The sequence below is a fragment of the Cydia strobilella genome, chromosome 4 (assembly GCF_947568885.1).
Source record: "Cydia strobilella chromosome 4, ilCydStro3.1, whole genome shotgun sequence".
NCBI classification, from domain to species: Eukaryota; Metazoa; Arthropoda; class Insecta; order Lepidoptera; family Tortricidae; genus Cydia; species Cydia strobilella.
Window position 1 is genome coordinate 13,266,185 of NC_086044.1, and position 24,065 is coordinate 13,290,249.

A 24,065-nucleotide genomic window follows, 5' to 3' on the forward strand; every position below is an offset into this window, starting at 1 on the left:
TCAAAGCGGCCGCCTCTTTCTGGATCTGGCTATAGTTACGTTCGCTGGAGGTGAGGGAGCGGGATGCAAACGCCAGCGGTCGCTCCTGTCCGTCGGCGGCTCGTTGTGCCAATAGAGCGCCCAGGCCCCCGGGTCCGGCGTCCGCGCTGAGAACCAGCTGCGCGCTGGGCTCGAAGTGTGCCAGCACGCGCTCCGAGGCCAGCTCGCGGCGCACCGCGCGCACGGCGTCCCGCTGCCGCTCTCCCCACTTCCATTCAGTTCCTGCACGTAACAGCTCGTGTAAGGGACTCATTAACGCCGATGCATTAGGAACAAAGTTTCTGTAGTAATTAACTAAGCCTAGAAACGACTGCACCTCTGTCACATTTGTCGGCTCTGGTGCGTTCAAAATGGCCTGAACCTTAGTGGGACATGTCTGTAGGCCGTCTTTATTAATAACATAACCTAAATAGGTGACACTAGTTTTGAAAAATTCGCATTTTTCTTTTTGTAAACGCAGCCCCGCATCGTTTAATTTATTTAAAACCAAATTTAACCTTTCCAAATGTACCTGTTTATTGGGCCCTGTTACACAAATGTCATCAAGCCAGCAACTCACGCCCTCAATACCCGTGAGAAGGGTTTCCATAGATTTTTGGAAAATCGCCGGCGCATTAGCCAAGCCGTACACTAATCGTGTATATTTAAATAATCCTCTCGAGGTATTTATCGTCGTGAGTTCCTGCGATGAGTCATCCAATATAAACTGATTATATGCATTTTTAAGGTCTATTTTGCTATAGTGTTCGCCACCACCTAACTTGGCAAAAACCTCCTCTATTCGAGGCAGGGGGTACTTGTCAATTACCAGATCCTTATTTAATGTCACGGAAAAATCTCCAGCTATCCTAACTTTTCCATTTTCTTTAAGCACAGGCACTATAGGGGTAGCGTATTTTGAGTAATTCACAGGAACTAAAATACCTAACTTTACTAACCTATCCAGTTCTTCCTCTACCTTGGCTTTTAAGGCAAAGGGAACCGACCGTGGTTTAAAAAATTTTGGGTAGGAATTTTCCTTGAGACGCAAGGTGACCTTGAACTTGTTAAATGAACCGAGCTCATCGCGCCAAACGTCAGGATATTGTTCTAACAATCGTTGTACATCATTATTATTACCAATACTATTAAGGTTTGTTTTTTCTGTTACAATCAAGTCAAAGGCGGCCATAAAATCTCGACCAAGCAAGGGTGGGCCACCGTCAACTACAACAAATATATTAATTTTCTCGGTTCTACTATTGTAGGTAGCCCCTATTTGGAAACAACCGAGTGGCGAGACTTGATGGCCGGTGTAAAAACACATCTTAAGGTCACATTTTTGTAATTGGTACTCAGAAAAGGTCTCGTAATATAAACTATCTGAAATGACGCACACTCCTGAACCGCAATCTAGTTCCATGGACAAATTTTTACCCTCTAAAATCACATCTAAGACAATTGGTTTAATATTAGGCACGTACCTTAAATTAAAGTTTTGGCACTCCCTACAGCACTGCTCAGCTCCTACGGTCACGTTTTCCTCCAGTTCAGTGGCGATGCAGTTCACGCGCGAATGCTTGCTTTTACATACTTTTTTTAAATGTCCTATAACTCCACATTTCTGGCATCGATAACGCTTGTAACGGCAACTATCTTCATCATGGTTTCTCATTCCACAAACAGCACATCGGAAATCATCTCGCTGCCTCTGGTCGCCTCCGGCCGGCCGGGTTCCGCCACCGCTGTTGCTACCGCCGCGATGTCCTTTGTTCCAGCCGCCTCGGCCGTGCCCATTCCCACAAGCCCCATAAAATACGGGCTCTTCTTTGAAAGATGCCGCCAACTCCGTCTTCGCTTCCCTAGCGACCGCTGCTTTCTCTGCAATCTCCAGAGCCTCCGCCATCGAGAGGGTAGCCGTTTTTTCAAATAATTTATCACGCTCGGGCCCCGAGCCCAAGCCTAGGATGAAACGATCTGCTAAATTCGCTTCCAGAGCCGCGCCAAAATTGCAATAAGTTGCCAATCCTCTTAATCGCGCCGCCCAGTCCCCTAAAGTCTCGCTTGGTACTCTCGTCGCAGCATAAAACTTGGCCTTATCAGCGTACGTACACTGCTTCTTCTTGAAGTGGCCGTCGAGTAATTTCACTAGCTCCTTGAACTCGAGCTCCTCTAATTCCTTTGGATGAGCCAAGTTACGTAACAAGCGGTAGGTTTCGTCCGTTAAGTGAGTGCATAAAAGGGCGCGCTTGTCCCCTTCCTGCAAAATTTTATTCACCACAAAAAATTGCTTTAATTTGCTGTGAAATATCTGCCATTCGCCAGTTTTGTGATCGAAATTCGTTAAATTTCCAAAAAACGTCATGTCACTTTTTCACTTAGCGCGGGTACTTCAGAATCCTCGTTCGACACTGAGATGTATGAGTGAAACAACCGTCTAGTTCGCAAGCTAGTTTATTACTGGCTAAGCAGTCGGCGCAAACGCCTTATAACTACGTATAGGTATATACAAATACACATCATTGTTACATCAAACATTTATTCAGCAAATGGGCCACAGGGGCACTTTTACATGTCAATTTTTACAAACAATAAAATTAACCCAAAATTACAAAAAAAAAATTTACATAAATATAAATGTCAAATTACACAAAAAAAGCTAATAAAAAATATACAAACAACAGAAGTACTAACATTGTTTAGAGATTTAAAAGTCTAGGTGTCAGAGATAAAATGTATATAATAATAAAAAAAGATCATTAAATTATCCAGAGATGTAAAGGGTCTCCAAGACTTGAATTGTTATATAATTAATAAAAAGACAAGATATTAAATCAGACAAACAGACAAGAACCGAATGAAGTGCCTCACGTTAATGCCACTAAAAAGTAAAGTTACATAGGTAAAATGAAGCCCGTTTGGCCGGTCTCCACAAACAGCACCCGTTCACGAGTATGACGCGTATCTCAGCCATCGTCTCCCTCAACCTTCATTCGGTAAAGTGGCGACCCGATCAACGACGCCACTGTAAGCAAAGACTTAGGCGAGCATGACATGTTCAAGCTGCCGGGCTATATTAATATATATAAAGTAAATTAATTCAGTGAGGTACAACATTTGTGCTCGTATGTTACATTAAAGACGGCATAGCGCCACATAATCACATAATTATAAATAACTAAATAACTTAATAACTACTTATAAATAACTAAATTACAAATTTAAATTGACTCCATACTCCTCCTCCTTACTCCATAACTGCGTCATTTCTGGACAGATTTTGTAAAATTCTTTTTTTGATTGTAAGTATATACATACAAATTGGTCCCGTTTTTGTCAAAAAGCAGTTCTGATGATGGGATCCATGAGGAATCGAGGGTACTCCTCAAATGTTAAAGGCATACATATAGTGATTTTAGTATTTTCATCAACAAATCAAGCACTTACATAAAAAAAAGTGACATTTGATTAAGTGGAACTGCTGATGATGATCAGAACGGAACTCTTCAATGACGCATAGTTCACGTTTGGCGATTTGTCCTCTTCGTTATGTTTGTTAAGCAAGTTAGGTTTTCAAGAAACATTTTTGTCAAGCTCGAGTTCTGATGATGGGATCCATGAGGAATCGAGGGAACTCCTCAAATGTGAAAGGCATACATATAGTGATTTTTGTATTTCCATCAACAAATCCAGCATTTACATTAAAAAAGTGACATTTAATGAAGTGGAACTGCTGATGATGATCAGAATGGAACTCTTCAATGACACATAGTTCACGTTTGGCGATTTGATCTCTTCCGTATGGACCCAGACCCAAACTTGGACCCGGACTCGGACCCGGACCCGGGTCTGGACATGGACCCCAACTCGGACACGGACCCGAACCTAACTCTGACCCAAACTTGGACCCGGACAGCCGGACACGGACCCGGACTCGGATCCGGACCGAGACCCGGAAATGCTACTAGAAAAGTGGGTTAGCTGGGTGGGTGGGTTTTGAACTTCTCTCTCTTACAAAACAGAACTGCTATCAGAAAAGTAGGTTAGGTTAGGTTAGTGCTGTGACCCTTACAGAAACGAAATGCTATCAGAAAAGTAGGTTAGGTTAGAACTGCGACCCTTACAAAAACGAAATGCTACTAGAAAGTGGGTGGTTTTACCTCCTTTTCTACATAATTAGGCAAAAGATGCTGTCTTTTTCATTTCATTGTCTGGAATCTAAGAGTGCACCATCAACAATAAGTGAACTTTCAGCGGCATCCCCCATTGAAGTCGGTTTTTTTTTTCTTAAAAATTATTGAGCCTTTATTTTAATTCACTTTCTGTAGCGTGTTCAACGCATACGTTTCTCATCTCCGCTTTTTCGTTTACTAATGTAGTTTAAGTCCCATTCAATTCATCAATAAGGGTATATTTTATGCATATTCAGCAATTACGTAATATGTGGTACCTATACTATATCATATTAACACAAGGATGCTATTTAAAATCATCTTTCGATATAACTAAGCGAAGGCATAGAATACTGACTAACCTAACGGCTAACGAAAGTTTACCTAAATATGAATGATTCATGCATTTTACTTGTGATGTTGGGTGTCAGTGACAATGTGATACTGCTGTACGTAAAGGCTGCCCCTTGATTACATACAAGTCCACGAGGTTAGCCCTAGAGGTCAATGTACTTGAGCAGTGTGAAACTGGGCACGAAACCGGAACCGCCGAATAGGATTACACCAAACGTCGGATTTATATTGCGTATTTACCGAAATCCCAGCGGACAAAAAGGATACTAGGGCTTTTGTTTTCAACACTTACCGACCTTTCTGGGTTAACCGGTATGACTGGATCTCGTAATCTGTAACAACTACGCGTAATTCAAGATCACATATATACTGGTATCTGCGGCGAATGTTCGCTTCAAACTTGGAGAGCGATGGAAATACGGGACTAGGATATTAGACGCAATGTTTGATAATAGCGTTATTTGTATCCTGCGGTCAAACCCCTGTGATATAAGTTTCATATGTAAGTGCTTTAGGGTATTTTGTATCAGACGCGCGTAAACAAGAACTATTTACAATTTACAATGTACGGAAGTTCGATTTGTACTTCGAGCAACACCGGCTTCCGACACGTCGGAAGGGAGGAGCCCAAGCGATATCTTACCGTACAAATCGTTCTGCCATTTTTTGCGGGGGGGAAACGTGCACACAGTCGCACTTCTCACTCACTACATACAAAATCCAATCTATAAATGACAAATACATATAAAATGACACACGCCAAAGACAAATCTTGCACACCTTGATCTCCGCTTGTGTACGGATGAGTCACAACGCACCGTGCTAGTTGTGTGCATGCCCAGTTGGGCATGTGCTTCGGCAGAGGGGAAATAGTGCGAATGCCGACTCACTTCTCGGTGTTGCTCGAAGGATTTGTTGTGATGTAAAAGCTCGTGACATGGCAACCCTTTTTAAACAAAGTAACAATTACCGACTGCGCCCAAACTACGCTAAGGTAATGTTCCAGAAAGCACCATATTAATACGATTTTAGGAAACTCATCTTACCAATACGCAATTTTCACAAAAAATACGTACCTACGATGTGAACAAAATGTAAAAAAATTGTACGTTTTTGGGCAGCGTACGATTTTAGTACGTATGCTGCTCAATAGGAACGTAAAATTGTACTAAACGTACCTTTTGTACAATTTTAGCAACAATGGCGGACGCAACGCCACCAGTGGCAAAAGATGCAATTATTTTACGATGCGCCTGGTATGAAGCTAGGAAAATCGGCAAAGACATTGCTCTTATCCATCTGCCGCCTCTTTTATAAGGCATGGATATGCCTGGGTTAATCTTAGTCAGATCATGAAGTTTCATGATATGCCTATCAATATCTCGCTTTGCCCGGTTTTTTATTTATTTATTGATAATAACGATACAGCTATCATAACAGTTGCCCAATGCGATAGAGTAGCAAAATGTAAACTAGAGACATAATAAAATATTTATAAAACTATTTCTAAGTATAACATAAGTTATGTTACATAACACAAACAAAGTGATTTACGATCTGCCGCCGACATACATACCTACTTTAATGGCGTTATTGTTTATGCTTTTATTAAAGTAGATGTTACAGCGCTCTAGGGCGCCTAAGATTTGTGACGATTCCTTTCCTCTATTGTGTATACTTATTCTACTGTTTTTTTTTTTTATATTTTTATGAATGGTGTGGTGTACTTACTGTGTAACATTGGCTACTAACTAATATCATGATGTGCTTTTTTTTCACGCAACTAACCCTACAGTGGCATTAAAATGTAAGTATAGGAAAGAAAAATATCTAAACTATTCTAGACGGCTTCTAGTTTTGTACTTATCTAATTATCATACTTGGATTAGAAGATTGTATTTTATTTTTATTTTGCGTGAATTCACTCAAATAACCAGAAACAAACTGTGACCACAGACTTTCTGCGCCTCTTTCCGCTTCGAATAAAAAATCACATTAATTCCAAACGTAACGACGCCTAAGCATTCAGGGCGGGCATTTGGCCGCGATAAGCGGAAAGTATCAGGGCTATGTATACAGGCCACATACTCCCAATGAATTTGGTGTAGCGAGTGTAGGCAAGTAGTTTTAGTGCTAACCAGTTGTACGGGTTTCGACTTCCGTAATAATAAAGTATAATCTGAGAGCGTTCTTATACTGGTCTTCTTGAGCTTTAGATAAGCTCGTCCGTGGTAAGCGATTGGAATTATACCTTTGAGCGCTGTCCCGACAATACGACAAAGAGAACATTTACATAGTATCCTTTACGCTCGGAATGTGCTCTTTAACATAACTCCCTGCTATTTATATTAGAAGTTTTGTATAGAATTTCTATAACGCTCGAAATGCTTTCATGTTTAGTTAGGTCCTTTGTCCCTACTCAAGTAGCACTGTATAGCAGCCGAATAATTTCAGGACGTTAGCCGCGTTAGCTGAAGACGCGGGTTCGATTCCCGCCTCGGCCACCGGTGCACTTGGTCGCTTTTTCTTTAGTATACGATATCTATTTCAGCTTATAATTCATATAATAGTAGTGTGACTACTTAAAAAACACAAATCAAAATATTTCATTAAATAATTTGATTTCTTCCCGAGATGGATGTGGGATGTATTCCATTATACGTTTATTGGCTTCATAATAGTTCACTCGTGCTCCCTTAATAAGTCAGCATAATAAAAGCTGCATAGCGGTAAACAGGTCCAGCGCTAAGTTGTATTATGCACAATATGTGTTACATTATACGTCTATTAGCTTCATAATAGTTCACTCGTGCTCCCTTAATAAGTCAGCGTATTAAAAGTTCACAATTACCTTCTAATATATCACATGGCGTAATTATATCCACTAAACAGACCTGATTACGGTTAAAGCATTTGATAACCCTTAAAGCTGCATAGGGTCATAGCAAATATACTTTTATGTCACTCTTTGCGTATTAAATGTAGTTTTCAGGGCAGTAATGCAGCTTTTAATCAGCTCTAAGCTATTTAAATATTACTGAGAACTGAGATACAGCTGTAGGACCACGAGTGTGTTTTTATAAGTGTCTTAATACGCACAGAACGTTAAATAGAACTAAAAGTGAGTAGCTATCTCAGCTATCCGTGCTACTTGGGTTTGCTCTGAGCTTCCTGGAGTGATGTCGTAATTTCCTGTTTAGATTAACTTTCCCTGCCCCAAGTTACATGCACAACTCAAGTCTATGTTGAGTTTAATTTCAGCAAAGACAACAGAAACTTAATGAAACCTGTGAAGCCCAAGAATATTTAACAAAATGAATATTTAAAAAATATACCGTTTGGCTCCTAAACATGTATGAAGCAGGGGTCGGAAACCGGTATTTGCTCCATACAAAAATACTGGTATTATTACGTTCTTTTTCGTTCTTTTGTTTATAATTTCATTTTTAATGGGACGTTTTAATAATGCAGAATTGTTTCCTAAATACATGATTCAATCCCACGTAATGAGCATAAAAAAATTCAAAATATTGGGCTATTTCGGGGTTTTAAAAAATACCGGTTACGAGCCCTGGTATGAAGATTCAATCGTCGCTGTGTGGGTACTTTAATAATTGTGTAATGTTTTCAGATACGGATAACCAACGCGTAATCATCCACGTGAAGGACGTGAACGATGAGCCGCCGTACTTTATCAACCGGCCGCTGCCGATGCAGACGGTGGTGCAGCTGAACGCCGCACCCAACACCCCCGTGTTCACGCTGCAGGCCCGAGACCCCGACACAGACCACAACATCCACTACTTCATAGTGAGAGACAGGACCGGTGGCAGATTCGAGGTCGACGAGCGTTCGGGGGTCGTCCGCACTAGAGGCACTGATCCTTTCCAGTTGGACATGGAGTACGTGTTATATGTGAAGGCCGAAGATCAGGTAATTTTCTCAAAACTTATTTGATACGAAGTTGAAATATCGCTGCATGTAAACTTTTTTAGTTTTGTTAACCCCTTAAGATGTGTACACAAAGGAAATTTGAGGCGAGGTTTGAAAAGTTTTGATTTATTAGATAGGGGAATACGATCCGAATACGTAGACTTTCTTCGATGTGAATAAAAAGTTTGTTAAATGAACATTGTATATAAAGCGTAAGGATTGTGCAAAAATATTTTTTTATGTAAGTACACACATGTTATCCAATATTTGTTTCATAGCGCGAGTGTACTTTTATCGAGTGTACGGTTGGGAGCCTACGCAGACCTCGCTACGCGCTCTACGCCGTAGCATTTGTAAACATTCCAACCAGCCAGAAACATTCCGTTGAATAAATATTAAACATTATTGAATAACTCTGCGCAGTTTCTGTGGAAATCACTAACATTTTCAAACCGACTTTCGACGACCTATGACAAAAACAGCTGCAGCCATTAATTCCGCCTTTTTTGCGTTATTTATAATTTTTCAGTAATAATGATTTATTAAATGAATAAATAAATACAGAGAAACACATATATCTAAGCATTTTACTTCCTTCCGACATCCGGTATTGGATCGGACAATGTGAAAACGCTCTAATACCACGTTTCATATTTGAGGGGTTCTGCAAATTCGGTGGCATTTTATCTGGCACCCCTGCAGTTCCAAACTTCCCTTAGGTGACTTACAGCAGGGGGTACCCGTTGTCACAATTATTATAATTAAAAGAAACTTATAATAACTCATAATGACGTTGCTGTTTATTGCAATCTGCCCCTCCGAGTTTTACGATTTACCTACTTGACTTTCCCGTTATTTCGCGGAAAATATTTAGCTTCTAATGTTAAGCCGGGATTCTACTTCTAACATTCTGAGTGGTTTCCGGAAGCAGAGTTGAAAATGAACACGTGCAACTTTTATGCTGATTTCGTGTTTTTTTCTTCTTCGTGTTATTGCTCGAGATTCTAAGTTAAATATTTTCCTTTAACAAGGTTTTGTTTAAAATGGATTTTTGGTTGGTCATGAATCTTATGATGATATAATAATGTTCTTGTAATACCACGTCGGTGGCAATCAAGCATACGGCCCACCTGATGGTATGCGTTTACCGTAGCATATAGACTCCCGCAACTCCAGGGGTGCTACATGCGCATTATCCAGTTTACAGCGCTTGCTCTGTAGGTACACATTTTTGAAATTGCGTGTTGTTTGACAGTGTAATACAATTGTATTATAGGGCCAGTTTGATACGGGTACTAGCCTAAAAGAGATAGTATTAAAATGTACTTGATAACATAATAAAGCACCTGACCACAGAGTTGTTGTACCTGTACTAAAGACTGCTGAACGTATTTTTTTTATCAGTTAGATACCTACGTCTGCGAGCGATTCTACAAATTTTATATTAAAAGAAAAAAATTCCGCTTCCGGTTCCGCTTTTTTCCCTTTTTTTCTTTAATATAAAATATGTTGACTGCCACTTGATGACAGCAAAAAAAGCGCGTAATACAATGTACTAGGTGCCTTATTTTGCCAGCAACTTTTTCCCATGCAATTTTAATTTCTCTGCTATATGTTGTATTTATGAAACCGTATATGAATTTCAGAGTGGCCGCGTGGACGAGCGCCGCTTCCAGTCGACACCGGAGGAGCGCCTGAGCATCGTGGGCGGCAAACGCGCCCCGCAGTTCTACTTGCCCAGCTATGAGGCCGAGATCGCCGAGAACCAGAAGAAGGATTCTGAGTAAGATTTCTTTTAAAAGATTCATTTTGAAGGATTAATTTAAAAGTCCTTTGAAACAATACGAAGCCTGGCTTCGCAAGGGTGTGCAATGTGGATATATCAACCACTTAATTTACACAAACCTTTATCAAATCAAATTATATATCTAAATTCTAAATCTTTCTCTTGAATCAACCGCATTAACATGTAGTTTAAACCATTATATTATGGCGTACCTACTGAGATATATGAGATACGGCAAAACCTGACCAGCCTATAGCATCCTCTTTTTGCATTTTTTTTCTTATGCTGATTTTTTAATCAGAATCGTGTATTTTTTTAGTCTGGTCTGTTAAAGGGTTAAACGATTTAAGCGAACCGACAGACAAAGCGACTTTGCTTTAAACAATGTGATGATTAAATACTCGTGAAACTAAACAAAATTCATCAGCTTCATGCGAGAGTCTAGAAATCACGCCGTTTTAATTGAGACAAGTGACTTGTGCTCCCAATAAAGGTCGTTAAAAATGAGCCAGTTGTGACACGGTCAATTAGACAGCACTGTAATATGTAATTAGTAGCGTAAAGCGTCGCCTATGATTGCAGAAATCTTTAATTGGAACGCATCACTTTTTTTCAAAAAGCGTGATATTCCACTCGGGCGTAGCGGGAGTAACAACCCCTTTTTAGGGTTCCGTACCTCAAAAGGAAAAAAAAACGGAACCCTTATAGGATCACTCGTGCGTCTGTCTGTCTGTATGTCCGTCTGTCACAGCCTATTTTCTCCGAAACTACTAGACCAATTAACAAGTTTGGGAACAAATCAAATTATTTTATTAAATATTTTGATTTGTGTTTTTTTTAAGTAGTCACACTACTGTATATAAATTAAAAACTGTAATAGATGTCATATATTAAAGAAAAAGTGACGAAGCCCTCCAGTGGTGAAGGCCGGATCCGGCCTACACCACTACAGTTTTTAGACCAATTAAGTTGAAATTTGGTATACATATGTCAGTTTGTGACCCAAAGACGGACATGTAACGTAAACAAATGAATTTTAAATATGGGGTCCACTTATGGGGGTAAATAAGAAAATTAAAAAATAACGTTTTTAAAACTATATCATGTTAGGCACATGCCAAATGAAAGAGCTCATTGTGGGAATCTCAAGTATATTTTTTTTAATAATTTTAGGATAAACGGTTTATAAGTTATTCAAGAAAATAGGAAAAAAATGACCACTCCCCCCTCTTTTATCTCCGAAACTACTGGGTATAAATTTTGAAAAAAAAAGACGCAAAATAGAAAATAGGCTGTGACAGACCGACAGACACAGACGCAACGAGTGATCCTATAAGGGTTCCGCTTTTTCCTTTTGAGGTACGGAACCCTAAAAATACACAAAATAGTTCACAAATCACGGGAAAACCTATTAGAAATGTGCAATAAAGCGTGAGTTGGACTTAATTACTTAGTTTTTGATCCGACCCCTACGGAATTATGGATTATTCATACTAAAAATAAGTCTTAAAGTTGGGCTAAAATATCAGGTTAAATACTCCGCACTGGCATCAGCGTACGACTTTGTGCCGGTGGCATTAGATACGGCAGGGCCATGGAGCGTGAAAGCCCGCCGACTTTTTAGGGAAATAGGCCAGCGTTTGCGGGAGAGAGGTGGTGACCCTGCTCTGGGTCGTACCTGGTCCAACAGGTCTCCATAGCAGTTCAGCGGGGGAATGCTGCATGCATTATGGGGAACTTTGAGCCTTTATTTTAGGTTAAGAAAAAAATAATTTTATACGGTTTAACTGTCGTTTTTTTGTTATAATTTTTATTTTAGTTTATGATATTATATTCTAAGGGCCTGTTTCACAATGTCCAAGTAAAGTATTGGATAGCTAATTAACAAATAAATTAACTGCCAGATAAAATTTCCTATAAAAAAAGCACTTTATCCAGCAGATAAAGCATATTTGGAGATTGTGAAACGCCAACGATGACTTTATTCGTCAGATAAGTGGCAAGTAGCTTATTCAGGACTTTACTTGGACATTGTGAAACAGGCCCATAATGATATTTTGAACATGTACATCGTTTGTTTCCAGCATTATCTCCGTGAAAGCGAAATCGTTCGCCGACCGCGAGATCCGATACACGCTGAAGGCGCAGGGCCAGGGCGCCGGCACCTTCAACATCGGACCCACCTCGGGCATTGTCAAGCTTGCTAAAGAACTGGACTTTGAAGACCTGAGGCAGCCGCATGTGTACTCGCTTGTGGTTACGGCTACCGAAGATTCTGGGGGGTTTTCTACGTCAGTTGAGGTAATTATTACATATTACAAGACTTAGAAAAACTTTATCAGTAATAATTTTTAAGAAAAAAAAACCGACTTCAATGGGGGATGCCGTTAAAAGGTTACTTATTGTTGATGGTGCACTCTAGACAATGAAATGAAAAAGACAGCATCTTTTGCCTAACTAAAATGAGGTAAAACCACCCACGTTTCTAGTAGCATTTCTTTTCTATAAGGGTCATAGTTCTAACCTAACCTAACCCAATGTTCTGATAGCATTTCGTTTCTGTAAGGGTCACAGTTCTAACCTAACCTAACTCACTTTTCTGATAGCAGTTCGGTTCTGTGAGGATCGCAGTTCAAAAAAAAGTCCAGGTCCAAGTTTGGGTCTGGGTCCATACCGAAGAGAATAAATCGCTAAACGTGAACTATGTGTCGTTGAAGAGTTCCATTCTGATCATCATCAGCAGTTCCACTTCATCAAATTTCACTTTTCTATGTAAAAGCTGGATTTGTTGATGAAAATACGAAAATCACTATATGTATGCCTTTCTCATTTGAGGAGTTCCCTCGATTCCTCATGGATCCCATCATCAGAACTCGAGCTTGACAAAAATGTGTCTTGAAAACCTAACTTGCTTACCAATCATAACGAAGAGGGCAAATCGCCAAACGTGAACTATGCGTCGTTAAAGAGTTCCATTCTGATATTTCTGATCATCATCAGCAGCTGCACTTCATCAAATGTCACTTTTTTAAATGGAAATGCTGGATTTGTTGATGAAAATACAAAAATCACTATATGTATGCCTTTCACATTTGAGGAGTTCCCTCGATTCCTCATGGATCCCATCATCAGAACTCGAGCTTGACAAAAATGTGTCTTGAAAACTTAACTTGCTTACCAATCATAACGAAGAGGACAAATCGCCAAACGTGAACTATGCGTCATTGAAGAGTTCCGTTCTGATCATCATCAGCAGTTCCACTTCATCAAATGTCACTTTTTTATATGTAAATGCTTGATTTGTTGATGAAAATACTAAAATCACTATACGTATGCCTTTAACATTTGAGGAGTTCCCTCGATTCCTCATGGATCTCATCATCAGAACTGCGTTTTGACCAAAACGGGACCAATCTGTATGTATATACTTACAATCAAAAAAAGAATTTTCAAAATCGGTCCAGAAATGACGGAGTTATGGAGTAACAAACATTAAAAAAAAAAAAGAAAAAAAAAACAACCGAATTGATAACCTCCTCCTTTTGAAATCTTGAAGTCGGTTAAAAACGGGTACAATGCCATTCTCGAAACGTCGTAGGTAATTTAAAAGTTTAAGTATACGCGATTAGGTTCTGTTTAAGTAAATACAAAAGATGTGAAAAATTTATATATTACATACCTTCGTAAAGTTATCTAAGGATGGCATTTTTATTTAGTTAATTCGATCCTAAAAAAGTGTTAATGTTATTAAATAATTTAACATTACTGAAATATATGAAAATTATAACAAAATTTGCTTAGCACGTCTGCGCCGGATGCCTTATATTAAGATTGACTAGTGTAAAATCGCGTCAGCTCTTATATGAATTTGCCTACTATGTGTGATATACGAGCCACAGATTTTTCGTAAATTGCGTACGACGAAGTCAACTAAAAGATACCTATCTTAATATTTTTGGCTTATTCCTATTACAAAGGAATAAGGTCCAAAAGTGTAAACATATCTTTGACCTCGACTGTACATTATTACGGGTATAAGGATCCCTACAAAATTCTTTAGTTTGAAGTTAATGTCATGTATGTTTCGAAATTCCAGTTAACAATTCGCGTGACGGACGTGAACGACAACGCGCCGAAGTTCGAGCTGCCCGACTACCAGGCGCACAACGTCGACGAGGACATACCGCTGGGCACCAGCATACTCAAGGTCAAAGCCATGGACGCCGACTCGGGGAAAAACGCAGAAATTGAATATTTAGTGTCTGGTGAGTTTCAGATGGATGCGGATCCGCATGCCGCGTCGGTGTCTAAGCGGGATATCGCTATATTCGCTATATAAGTGCATAGTGCTGGTTCGCTCACACACCGGTGCGTCGTGCGGATCCACATCAGTGTAATAATCGCAAAACAGCTAGCCGTTTATTTTCGTAAAACAGAAATAAGTATTTACGAATTTTATACTGATATCCATGAACCTTTAGCAACTTTAGTAAAACATAGCTATAAGCGAAGTTTATAATCTTAGCCTAGTGGGCTAGTTGCAAGGTATAAATTACCTACAATAACATTAACACGTTCGCGGACGCTCAGTCACACCAGTTGGACACCTAAATTTTGTATGAAGATTTTGGGACTGTTATAGCATTCCCGTCACTACAGACATATCAATAAGGTTGCTATATGACGCGTTATTCTATGCAAGTCGAATGCTATGCAATCCGCGTCAATATGAAGTATATTTTTTATATGCTATGTGACAACAAATGCTATACAATTCGGATGCATAAGCATGTCTGTCACATGACGTAGTCGAGATGTAATTCTATGTGACACCGCATGTTATAGCATTCATTAATTGTGCTCAACGGCTGATACTTTTGACTTCTAGAGGCGAGATTATTGCTCAAAAGACTCATTGCTTACTCCTACAAACACTTTTATACTTTCTTTCTTGTTCCCTCATTGCATATCATCGTAAATATGTGTCCACCTCATACGTGCGCCATTCCAAATACCTTCGACGTTCATTCGACTTAAACTTATGCGATTCCACAACATCATGCGTTGGAGACCGCATAATATATCTAAAGAATCAAAGGGTCTGCTCATGGCATGCCGAGGAGAGCCGAGTTGCAATTACTTGCAATGTTGAGCTCCCTTAGTATGAGGAAGTTTGTTCTTCTAGCTGTCAAGGTATACGCAGCATTTTACGCCAACCCAACTTCTCGAAAGCGTCAATCTTTGCCATATTTCACTTTTTGAGTCCTCTGTGCGGCATCGCCACGTTAAGTCCTGGAATTAAAGTGTCTACCGCTTTTCCTGGCAGGCTGATTGATGACGATAATTTACCCAAATTTATATTCTTTTTCGGATGCATCTGCACCAAACACAAGACGTGAAATATACACAAAAGTATGCCATAATGCTTGTCATAAAGGGCTTTACTTGTGAGAGGTGGTCATCGAGCGCTAACAGGCTATAATTTCACAATTATATCACCAAAACTATGACTACTAACGTAATTACTTGAATAATAGGTATACACATTCATGCCTCACTTTTTTATATTAACCGTTATCAAAATTTGGTTGTAGTGCAATAACGAGCAAGTACATATGTTTGTTCATTAAAACACAATCAAAAACTTTAAGAAATTGTAAGAAAAACATTAATTACTATATCACAAAAATCCATCAAAATAGCGATCGCACGCGAAATTCGCCTAAATTGCACGTGTCCACTCCCAGACGCACCTGCTGGGCTACTAAGAGAATCCCATACAAAGGCGAATGCTATAGCATTCTATGCGAATGCTATAGCATCCGCGTCACGAAAAGGGGGGGCACAGTTGCAGACGTCACAGCATAATTTTTAACTGCGATAGAACTATGTAATATGACAGTATGCCTTCTGTGACTCTGGTGACTGGTAGAGGCAATGTTGGTGAATAATATTACACTGTGACAAAGCGGATTGGTAGGCATATCAACCCAGAAATTTAAACCGAAAAACGGATTCAATAGCATCCGCGTCACCAGGAGTAGTACAAAAACGGATGCTATGCAATCCGCGTCCGCGAACGTGTTAATACGTTTTCAAACCACAAGTTGAAATGTTTTTTTTTTTTGATGAAAAACATTTTTCATAACATTTAACGTGTTTTTATACGCGTTGCCGACCCTTTAAAAACCTGTACACTCCTTTTTTGAAGAACCCCATACTGTAGCCCCTCGGGAAAACCTCGGCAGGGAGCTCATTCCACAGCCGAAGCGTACGCGAGAGGAAATTCCTCTTAAACCGCACAGTACGCGACCATTTAGGTGCTAGGGTGTGAGGATGAACACCCTGCCGATGGCGAGCGGTGCGGTGATAGAAAGCGGCCGTTGGCATCATGTCAAACAATTCTTCGGAGCACAGCCCATTGTACAAGCGGTAGAACACGCATAAGGAGGCAAAGTCTCTCCTTAGACTTAAAGGTTCAATACCGCTTGTGAGTTTGGGACTTACTAGCTGTTACTAGCTGTTGCCCACGACTTCGTACGCGTGGATTAACCCTTTTAGGGGATGAATATTTAAAAACGCTTAAATTACTTTTCTTGTATTCTAATAATATGCCTTTATACAAAGATTCAAGTCCCGCACTCAAAAAAATATTTGATCTCCATACAAACTTTCAACCCCATTTTTACCACCTTGGGGGACGAATATTCAATAATGCTGAAATAAGTTTTTTTCTGTTTTATTTATATATCTTTCTATGAAGTTATAAGTACCTAGCTTAAGAGCCAACAGGAGTGGTCATTTCTCCATACAAACGTACTCGACTGTTTCCTCCGTGGTTTTTGAAGCTAGAGGAATGTTTTTTTCAACACAGATTAATATTGTCAATATCTGTGTCGGTGTGTTTTGCTTTTTTTGATATTTTTGTTTTTTAAGGCGCTAGAGCCCTTCAAACATGGCCAAAAATGGCCTCACTGACTATGCCGCAATGAGAGGCGTGGTATTCAAAACTGATATCAATTAGCCAAAAAATCAAAACAGTCCGACACAGACAATTTCATAATCATTTAGATTTCCAAATTTGGTTACGATTGGTTAAGTTTTGGAGGAGGAAACAGTCGAGTACAAAACCTCGATTTTTGAGATTTTTACGCAGGATTTTTCGCCTAAGCTGCAGTTGTCCTTATCGTACTAATTTTAGGGGCGGGGTCAAGTTTCTAAATACGTACACAGACAGAAAAGTGATGGGCAATAGTCGATATTGAATGTCGATAATCTAGTGATGTGATAAGATCGATAAACCATAACAGTCGCGATTTGCCTCTTAGTAGGCGAAGTAAGTAAAGTGAGTATGCACTTTGGCCTCAGGAGATATCGTTTAATACTATTTATTATTCCTTGGTTCATACAAAGCTGAGCTGACGCACTAGCTACTAGTCCTGGCTACCCCCCAAAAAGGAAGGGGAAAAGTCGGCTTCTGCGGTCCAGTTTGCCTCTATTTCTACCTATCTGTTGATCATGATCTATGAGATCAAATTTGGTATAAATTTTGTGTAAATTAGGGACGAATAATTTATTTTAGAAATAATAGTTTCACATTTTCATATACAAATCTGAATATATGAACGAAACATTAAAATAAAATAAATATTTAAATGTCGCTTCCAAACAACAAACGTGATTTTTTTTGCGGTTTTTTGCGTCATTGGTACGAAACCCTTCGTGCGCGAGTCCGACTCGCACTTGGCCGTTTTTTGTTAATAGCTTTTGAACTTTTTTTATGTGGGAATAAATTAACGCTTCGAATACATTTTTCTAGACATCATTCCGAATCCAATGAGGTATCATACGTATTTTTAGGAATTAGTATCTCTATTAGTGGCAGCCGTACAAGCCAAATTTCAATGAAAAACCGCAAATCGATGTACAGGTTAGCCGTTTGGCACACGCATACTAAGAGGTCAAAACAAAATTTTTGACCCGCAGTTCCTAAAAAAATCCCTTTTTTTGAAAATTAAAACAAATAGAATTTTCAAAACATACCAAGTTTGGGGTCAAGTTAAAGGGTTAAAGAGGTATTTCCCGTTGGATATATGGATATTACGTATCATTGTATGATTAATATGTACCGTATCTGCAGTACAGTTTCATAAGTCTCGTAAAATAGGTATTGAAGTAGATTGTGTCACTTTGTATTGAAAAAAAAAAACTAAATAAAATTATTTTTAAAATTGCTTTTTTGGGGTTCGATATGAGAATATCACGTATCATTTGTTGTATATAGTACAAAAAAATCAGCCATATCGTAACTGGAGGAGTCCAAACTTGGTATGTTTTAAAAATTCTTTTTGTTTCAATTTAAGAAAAACCGGCCAAGTGCGAGTCGGACTCGCGTTCCAAGGGTTCTGTACATTACAAAATTTAAACAATGTATTTTTTATATGAAACGTGAGTGAAATGTCTTTAAAAAACCCGTAGGGGTCGGATCAAAAACTAAGTAATTAAGTCCGACTCACGCTTGACTGCAATTTCCAATAGGTTTTCCTGTAATCTTTTGGTAAAGATCTATTTTGTGTATTTTTGTTTGAAATTTTAGATCCAGTAGTTTCGGAGATAAAGGGGGGAATGATCATTTTTTGCCTATTTTCTTGAATAACTTCTAAATTATTTATCCTAAATTATAAAAAAAATGTATTAGAGATTCTCACAATGAGCTCTTTCATTTGATATACATATAACACGATATAGTTTAAAATACTTTATTTTTAATTTTCTCATTTACCCCCCAAAAGTGGCCCCCCATGTTTAAAATTCATTTGTTTACGTTACATGTCCGTCTTTGGGTCACAAACTTACATATGTATACCAAATTTCAACTTAATTGGTCCAGTAGTTTCGGAGAAAATAGGCTGTGACAGACGGACACACAGACAGACAGACGCACGATCCTATAAGGGTTCCGTTTTTCCTTTTGAGGTACGGAACCCTAAAACTGGCTAAAATGTAATGATGTGGTATTTTTAGAATCGCTTCAAAAAGCCCTTTCGTATGATAGACAAGAGAAGATTACGATAGGTTTGAAAAAAAAAATATATATAAAAAAAAGGTTTCAGCACTCCCTCCTAAGGGATTTTTTTTTAGGAACTCCGGGTCAAAAATTTTGTTTTGACCTCTAGTAAACGTGTACCAAACGGGTAACCTGTACATCGATTTGCGGTTTTTTTATGCGAACAGCTTACACTATATTTTTCACCACCTTGAACGTTTTGTAGACTAGACTATTGTCCCAAATTGGGGTTTCATATTTATTCCGACCAGAATTAGCTCTTCAAACATTTTTATCAAAATCTGACTCATAAATAAAAAACGGACAATTAATAAAACTGTATAATTACATCAAAGTAAGAAATATCACATGTCACATGTTTCTTTGTTATGATATTTTATCTAACCTGAGGCTAATTTTTTCTATTCCACGTAGCCGGAGAGCGTCAAATTTGTTTTTAATCACACTTGCTCGAAAAGATCTTATTCTATGCAGGTGTACTGAAGGGAAAAGGCCTTAATGTTCCCGCGGGAGTTATAGCTTTCTTTTTTAATTAGGTATGTCACTAATTCATACGAACCAAGTAAGTTATAAGTAAAATACTTTGTTTAAAGTCAAGGTATAAGGGAGTTTTACTTTTAAAATACTTACGACTATAATTTAATATTTTTGTTTATATTTAAAAATATTTAATTGGATTAATTTAACAGCCGTTATCTTGTATGTTTTTATACAACAATGTTTTCTTGTATGTCCATGTTATGTTATGTTTTTTTACCCTTCTGTACCTCGAAATGTTAATTAGATTGCAGGTTGTAGAAGGATATTGAATTCAGTTACTTAAAATCAAGGAGTCAACCACAATAACAGGGAATAAGCAAACGCTTAGTGGTGGTAGCGAGCGAACGAGTTCAAATCGAAGAATAAAGTAAGAAAAGAACTGGGTGGTGTGTGGCGTGGTATTTGGTATGCATAGCTATAGCATACCAAATACCACGCCGGGCGGTAGCGGAGGCGCAGTAGCGGGCCGGCCAGCGGAGGCCGGCGAGGAGCGCAAAATGCGTTCGCGTCTGTGTGCGTGCACCACACACACTGGAATAGTCCCTCGCTACGCGGTACCGCCCCCGTCAGAGCGACGGCGATATTCAACTTGAAATCTCAAAATTGAACCCGGGCTCACCTCCTGTTGGCTCTTAAAATAAAATTAGGACCACGACAAACTTTCAACCCCTTTGTAACCACTTTAGGGGATGAATTTTTAAAAAACGCGTAAATCACTTCTTGTATTACATATTAAATCACATTTAGACACGGGTCTATCGGGGCTTCTTGTATTCTAATAACATGCCTTTATGCAAAGATTCAAGTCGCGCACTTAAAAAAAAAATGTTTGACCTCCATACAAACTTTCTACCCCTTTTTCACCACCTTAAGGGATGCATTTTCAAAAACGCTGAAATTAGCTTTCTTCTCTTTTAATGAAATACCTTTTTACGAAGTTTCAAACTCTTAGCTTAAAGTATAGTTTGGACCCTATACAAACTTTAAACCCCTTTTAACCCTTTTAAGGAATGAATTTTTAAAAACGCTGAAATTACTTTACTTGTATTCTAATAATATGCCTTTATACAATGATTCAAGTCCCACACTCACAAAAATATTTGATCTCCATACAAACTTTCAATCCCTTTTTCACAACCTTGGGGGATGAATTTTTAAAAACGCTGAAATCAGTTTTCTTATTATAATTCATAAACATTTATATTATAATAGTTGTACCCCAAGACAAATTCATCCCCTTTTTAACCCCCTTAGGGGTTGAATTTCCAAACACGTCAATATTACTTATTTGTAATCAGCTATTATGCCTTTCTAGGACGTTTCAAAGTATTTAGTAATGGATTCAAACTTTCAACCCTTTTTTAGCCCATTTAGGGGATGAATTTTTTAAAACGCTGCAATCACTTTTCTTGTATTTTAATAATATGTCTTTATTTTTTTCTTCTTTCTTTATTCGAAGTTTCAAGTCCCGCACTCAAAAAAATGTATGATCTCCATACAAACTTTCAACCCCTTTTTCACCACCTTAGGGGATGAATTTTGAAAAACCCCTTCTTAGTGGATACTAATGTCATAAAAGCTACCTATTGTGAAAAATTCAGCTCTCTAGGTCCAACGGTTTGGGCTGGGCGTTGATTTAAGTGAGTCAGTCAGTCAGTCAGTCAGTCAGTCAGTCAGGACTTTTACGTATATAGATTCCTACATAAAAGCTATGATATCGAAGAATTTGCTCTCAGTTTTACTTATCTTATGCAAAGAGGATAGAGTGGTACGTACTGTCATAGTAAATTTTGTAACCACAGTAAATTCACTGCCATCTATCGACACACTTTAAAACTAATAATGAAGATTTATAAAAATACGATAAAATGTATTTAAATATGGATAAATTATTTTTTTATTTGCATAAAAATTTTTTTGTATGATTTTGACCCATGTTCTTTCACTGATATGCGTTAAAATTGTTAAATAATAAACGAAACAGTCAACGCCGTCTATACGAGAGTAGGCCAAAGGTAGTGGCGCCATCTGATCGAGAATCAAATTTTCGTGATTTTCGAGGCACGTTTTTTCCTTAGACTGTAAACATCTATTACGGAGTTATAAATCTGTCTTTGTCTTATGTAAAAGGTGTCTACTATTTATCTCCAACAGAACTCTTACCGCCATCTAGTGGTAGAGCTTAGTAAATTCGACAACATTGAGCGCCATCTAGTACAATTCCAGTGATATAAAATATACGCACTACAATAAATAGGTGGCTCTTTCCTTGTCATTGTTTTTTTTTTCTTTCTAGACGATCACTTCAGTGTCGACTCCAATGGCATTATAACGAACAATAAACAGCTTGACGCGGATAATAACAATGCTTACTACGAGTTCGTTGTCACAGCTAAAGATAAAGGCGAACCCGCTAAAACGGGTACCGCTACGGTTCGAGTTTATACCAAGAACAAAAACGATGAAGAACCCAAATTCTCTCAACAAGTATACACGCCTAATGTAGATGAAAATGCTGGACCTAATACTCTCGTTACAACTGTAGTTGCTTCAGACAAAGACGGTGATAATGTTAGGTTTGGCTTCGTCGGTGGCGGTACAAGCTCTGGACAATTCGTTATTGAAGAAATAACTGGAGTAATTCGCTTGCATAACAAAGCTATATCATTAGACAGAGATAAGTACGAACTCAATGTGACTGCAATGGACGATGGAGCATGCTGCGTTAACGGAGATGCCACGATTCACACTTCGACGGCCGTCGTAGTAGTGTTTATAACTGACGTTAACGACAATAAACCTATTTTTAAGGAATGTCCAACCTACTACCCAAAAGTTGAAGAGGGTGCTCCTAACGGTAGTCCCGTACTGAAGGTTCATGCTACTGATGAAGACAAAGGGGTAAACGGACAAGTTAAATATTCGATTGTGCAGCAACCTAATCAAAAAGGCACTAAATTTACGGTCGACGAAGAGACTGGGGAAGTGTCCACTAACAAAGTATTCGACAGAGAAGGTGATGATGGTAAATTTGTATCGGTTACGGTAAAGGCTACGGACCAGGGTGAACCCTCGTTAGAAGGAGTTTGCTCCTTTACGGTTGAAATTACTGATGTAAACGACAACCCACCGCTTTTTGACAGACAAGTAAGTCGTATTTTGTTTTAGTTCCGCACTATAATTGCATGTCGACACCAGTGTTCCGCATGAATCCCTGTGCAAATACTTCAAGGGATTAAAACCGTTATTTTGTTACGTATCTTGCAGAAATATGTGGAGAACGTCAAACAAGACGCCAGTATAGGTACAAACATATTGAGAGTATCCGCATCCGACGAGGATGCCGACAATAACGGCGCCATAGTTTACACTCTGAGCGCCCCGTACAATCCCGGAGATATCGAATATTTCGAAATCCAGCCCGAATCGGGCTGGATCGTTCTAAAGAAGCCCCTTGACGTAAGTATTCAGCCGTATTCTATTAGAATTTAAGATAAACTTGTGACAAGAGCGACGAATGAATGAGATCAACTTTACTACAAAGTTTGGTGGATGAGTGCTACACCTACAGGCCGTAGGATTCAATTGGCACACGTTTATGTTGATTAAATGTAAATAGTTCTAAATTACTGCTGCTGTACATTGCTGTGGAGAGCGGTCAATCCTGGCTGTGAGGAGTAGTTGTCCATTGAGCGGCGTGGCGGAGGCGGAGACGCCGGAGGGTGGCGGCGCGATGCCGCGGGCGTGGACGCCGCCGCCGCGCCGTCGGGGCTTGTTCTTCTTGCAGCACAATTAGTTTCAGTTGCCGCCAGCGCCGGCTCCGCACTAAATCTTCGTTAACATTTATTTCCGCAGCACTATCTTGCATTCGACTCTTGCCGATAAAATGACCCGTGTACAATACCTGAAACAGAGAGAGACTCCTGTAAATATGTTTTCACATTGACCTATGTTTAGTTCTAAAACATGTACAGTTTCTGTAAGAGCACTTCTGTATATTTCGCACAGACTAGATTTAAAGTTTATTTTATTGTAAGTAATCGATTAATTGATTTGGGAAGCTTACGCTTTTAATGACCTTTCTGTATTATACGTACATGTTTTGTTACTAATATCCAAGCAGCGGAGTGAACCCGCGGAGGCGTTCGATGCCGCCTCGACCGTCATCCTGGATTATAGTAGACGACCACTCATG

At 39.0% G+C, this 24,065-nt stretch overlaps 2 protein-coding genes across 10 annotated transcripts in view; one reads left to right on the top strand and one right to left on the bottom strand.

The window, feature by feature from the left end:
• The window catches only part of LOC134741031 (neural-cadherin), a 456,653-nt gene that overhangs the window by 75,044 nt on the left and 357,544 nt on the right, over positions 1–24,065 (top strand). For all 9 annotated transcript variants that reach the window (XM_063673761.1, XM_063673764.1, XM_063673760.1 and 6 more), the window contains exons 3-8: positions 8,176–8,477; positions 10,124–10,260; positions 12,348–12,564; positions 14,360–14,528; positions 22,167–23,017; positions 23,138–23,329. In XM_063673761.1, coding sequence (XP_063529831.1) covers positions 8,176–8,477; positions 10,124–10,260; positions 12,348–12,564; positions 14,360–14,528; positions 22,167–23,017; positions 23,138–23,329 — 1,868 coding nt within the window. The remainder of the gene's footprint in view (positions 1–8,175; positions 8,478–10,123; positions 10,261–12,347; positions 12,565–14,359; positions 14,529–22,166; positions 23,018–23,137; positions 23,330–24,065) is intronic.
• On the bottom strand, positions 128–2,533 carry LOC134741040 (uncharacterized). Its single transcript, XM_063673779.1, has 2 exons — positions 1,503–2,533; positions 128–261 (listed from the first exon to the last, which is right to left on the bottom strand). The coding sequence occupies exons 1-2, from the start codon at positions 2,381–2,383 to the stop codon at positions 255–257; spliced, it is 888 nt and encodes a 295-aa protein (XP_063529849.1). The 5' UTR covers positions 2,384–2,533; the 3' UTR covers positions 128–254.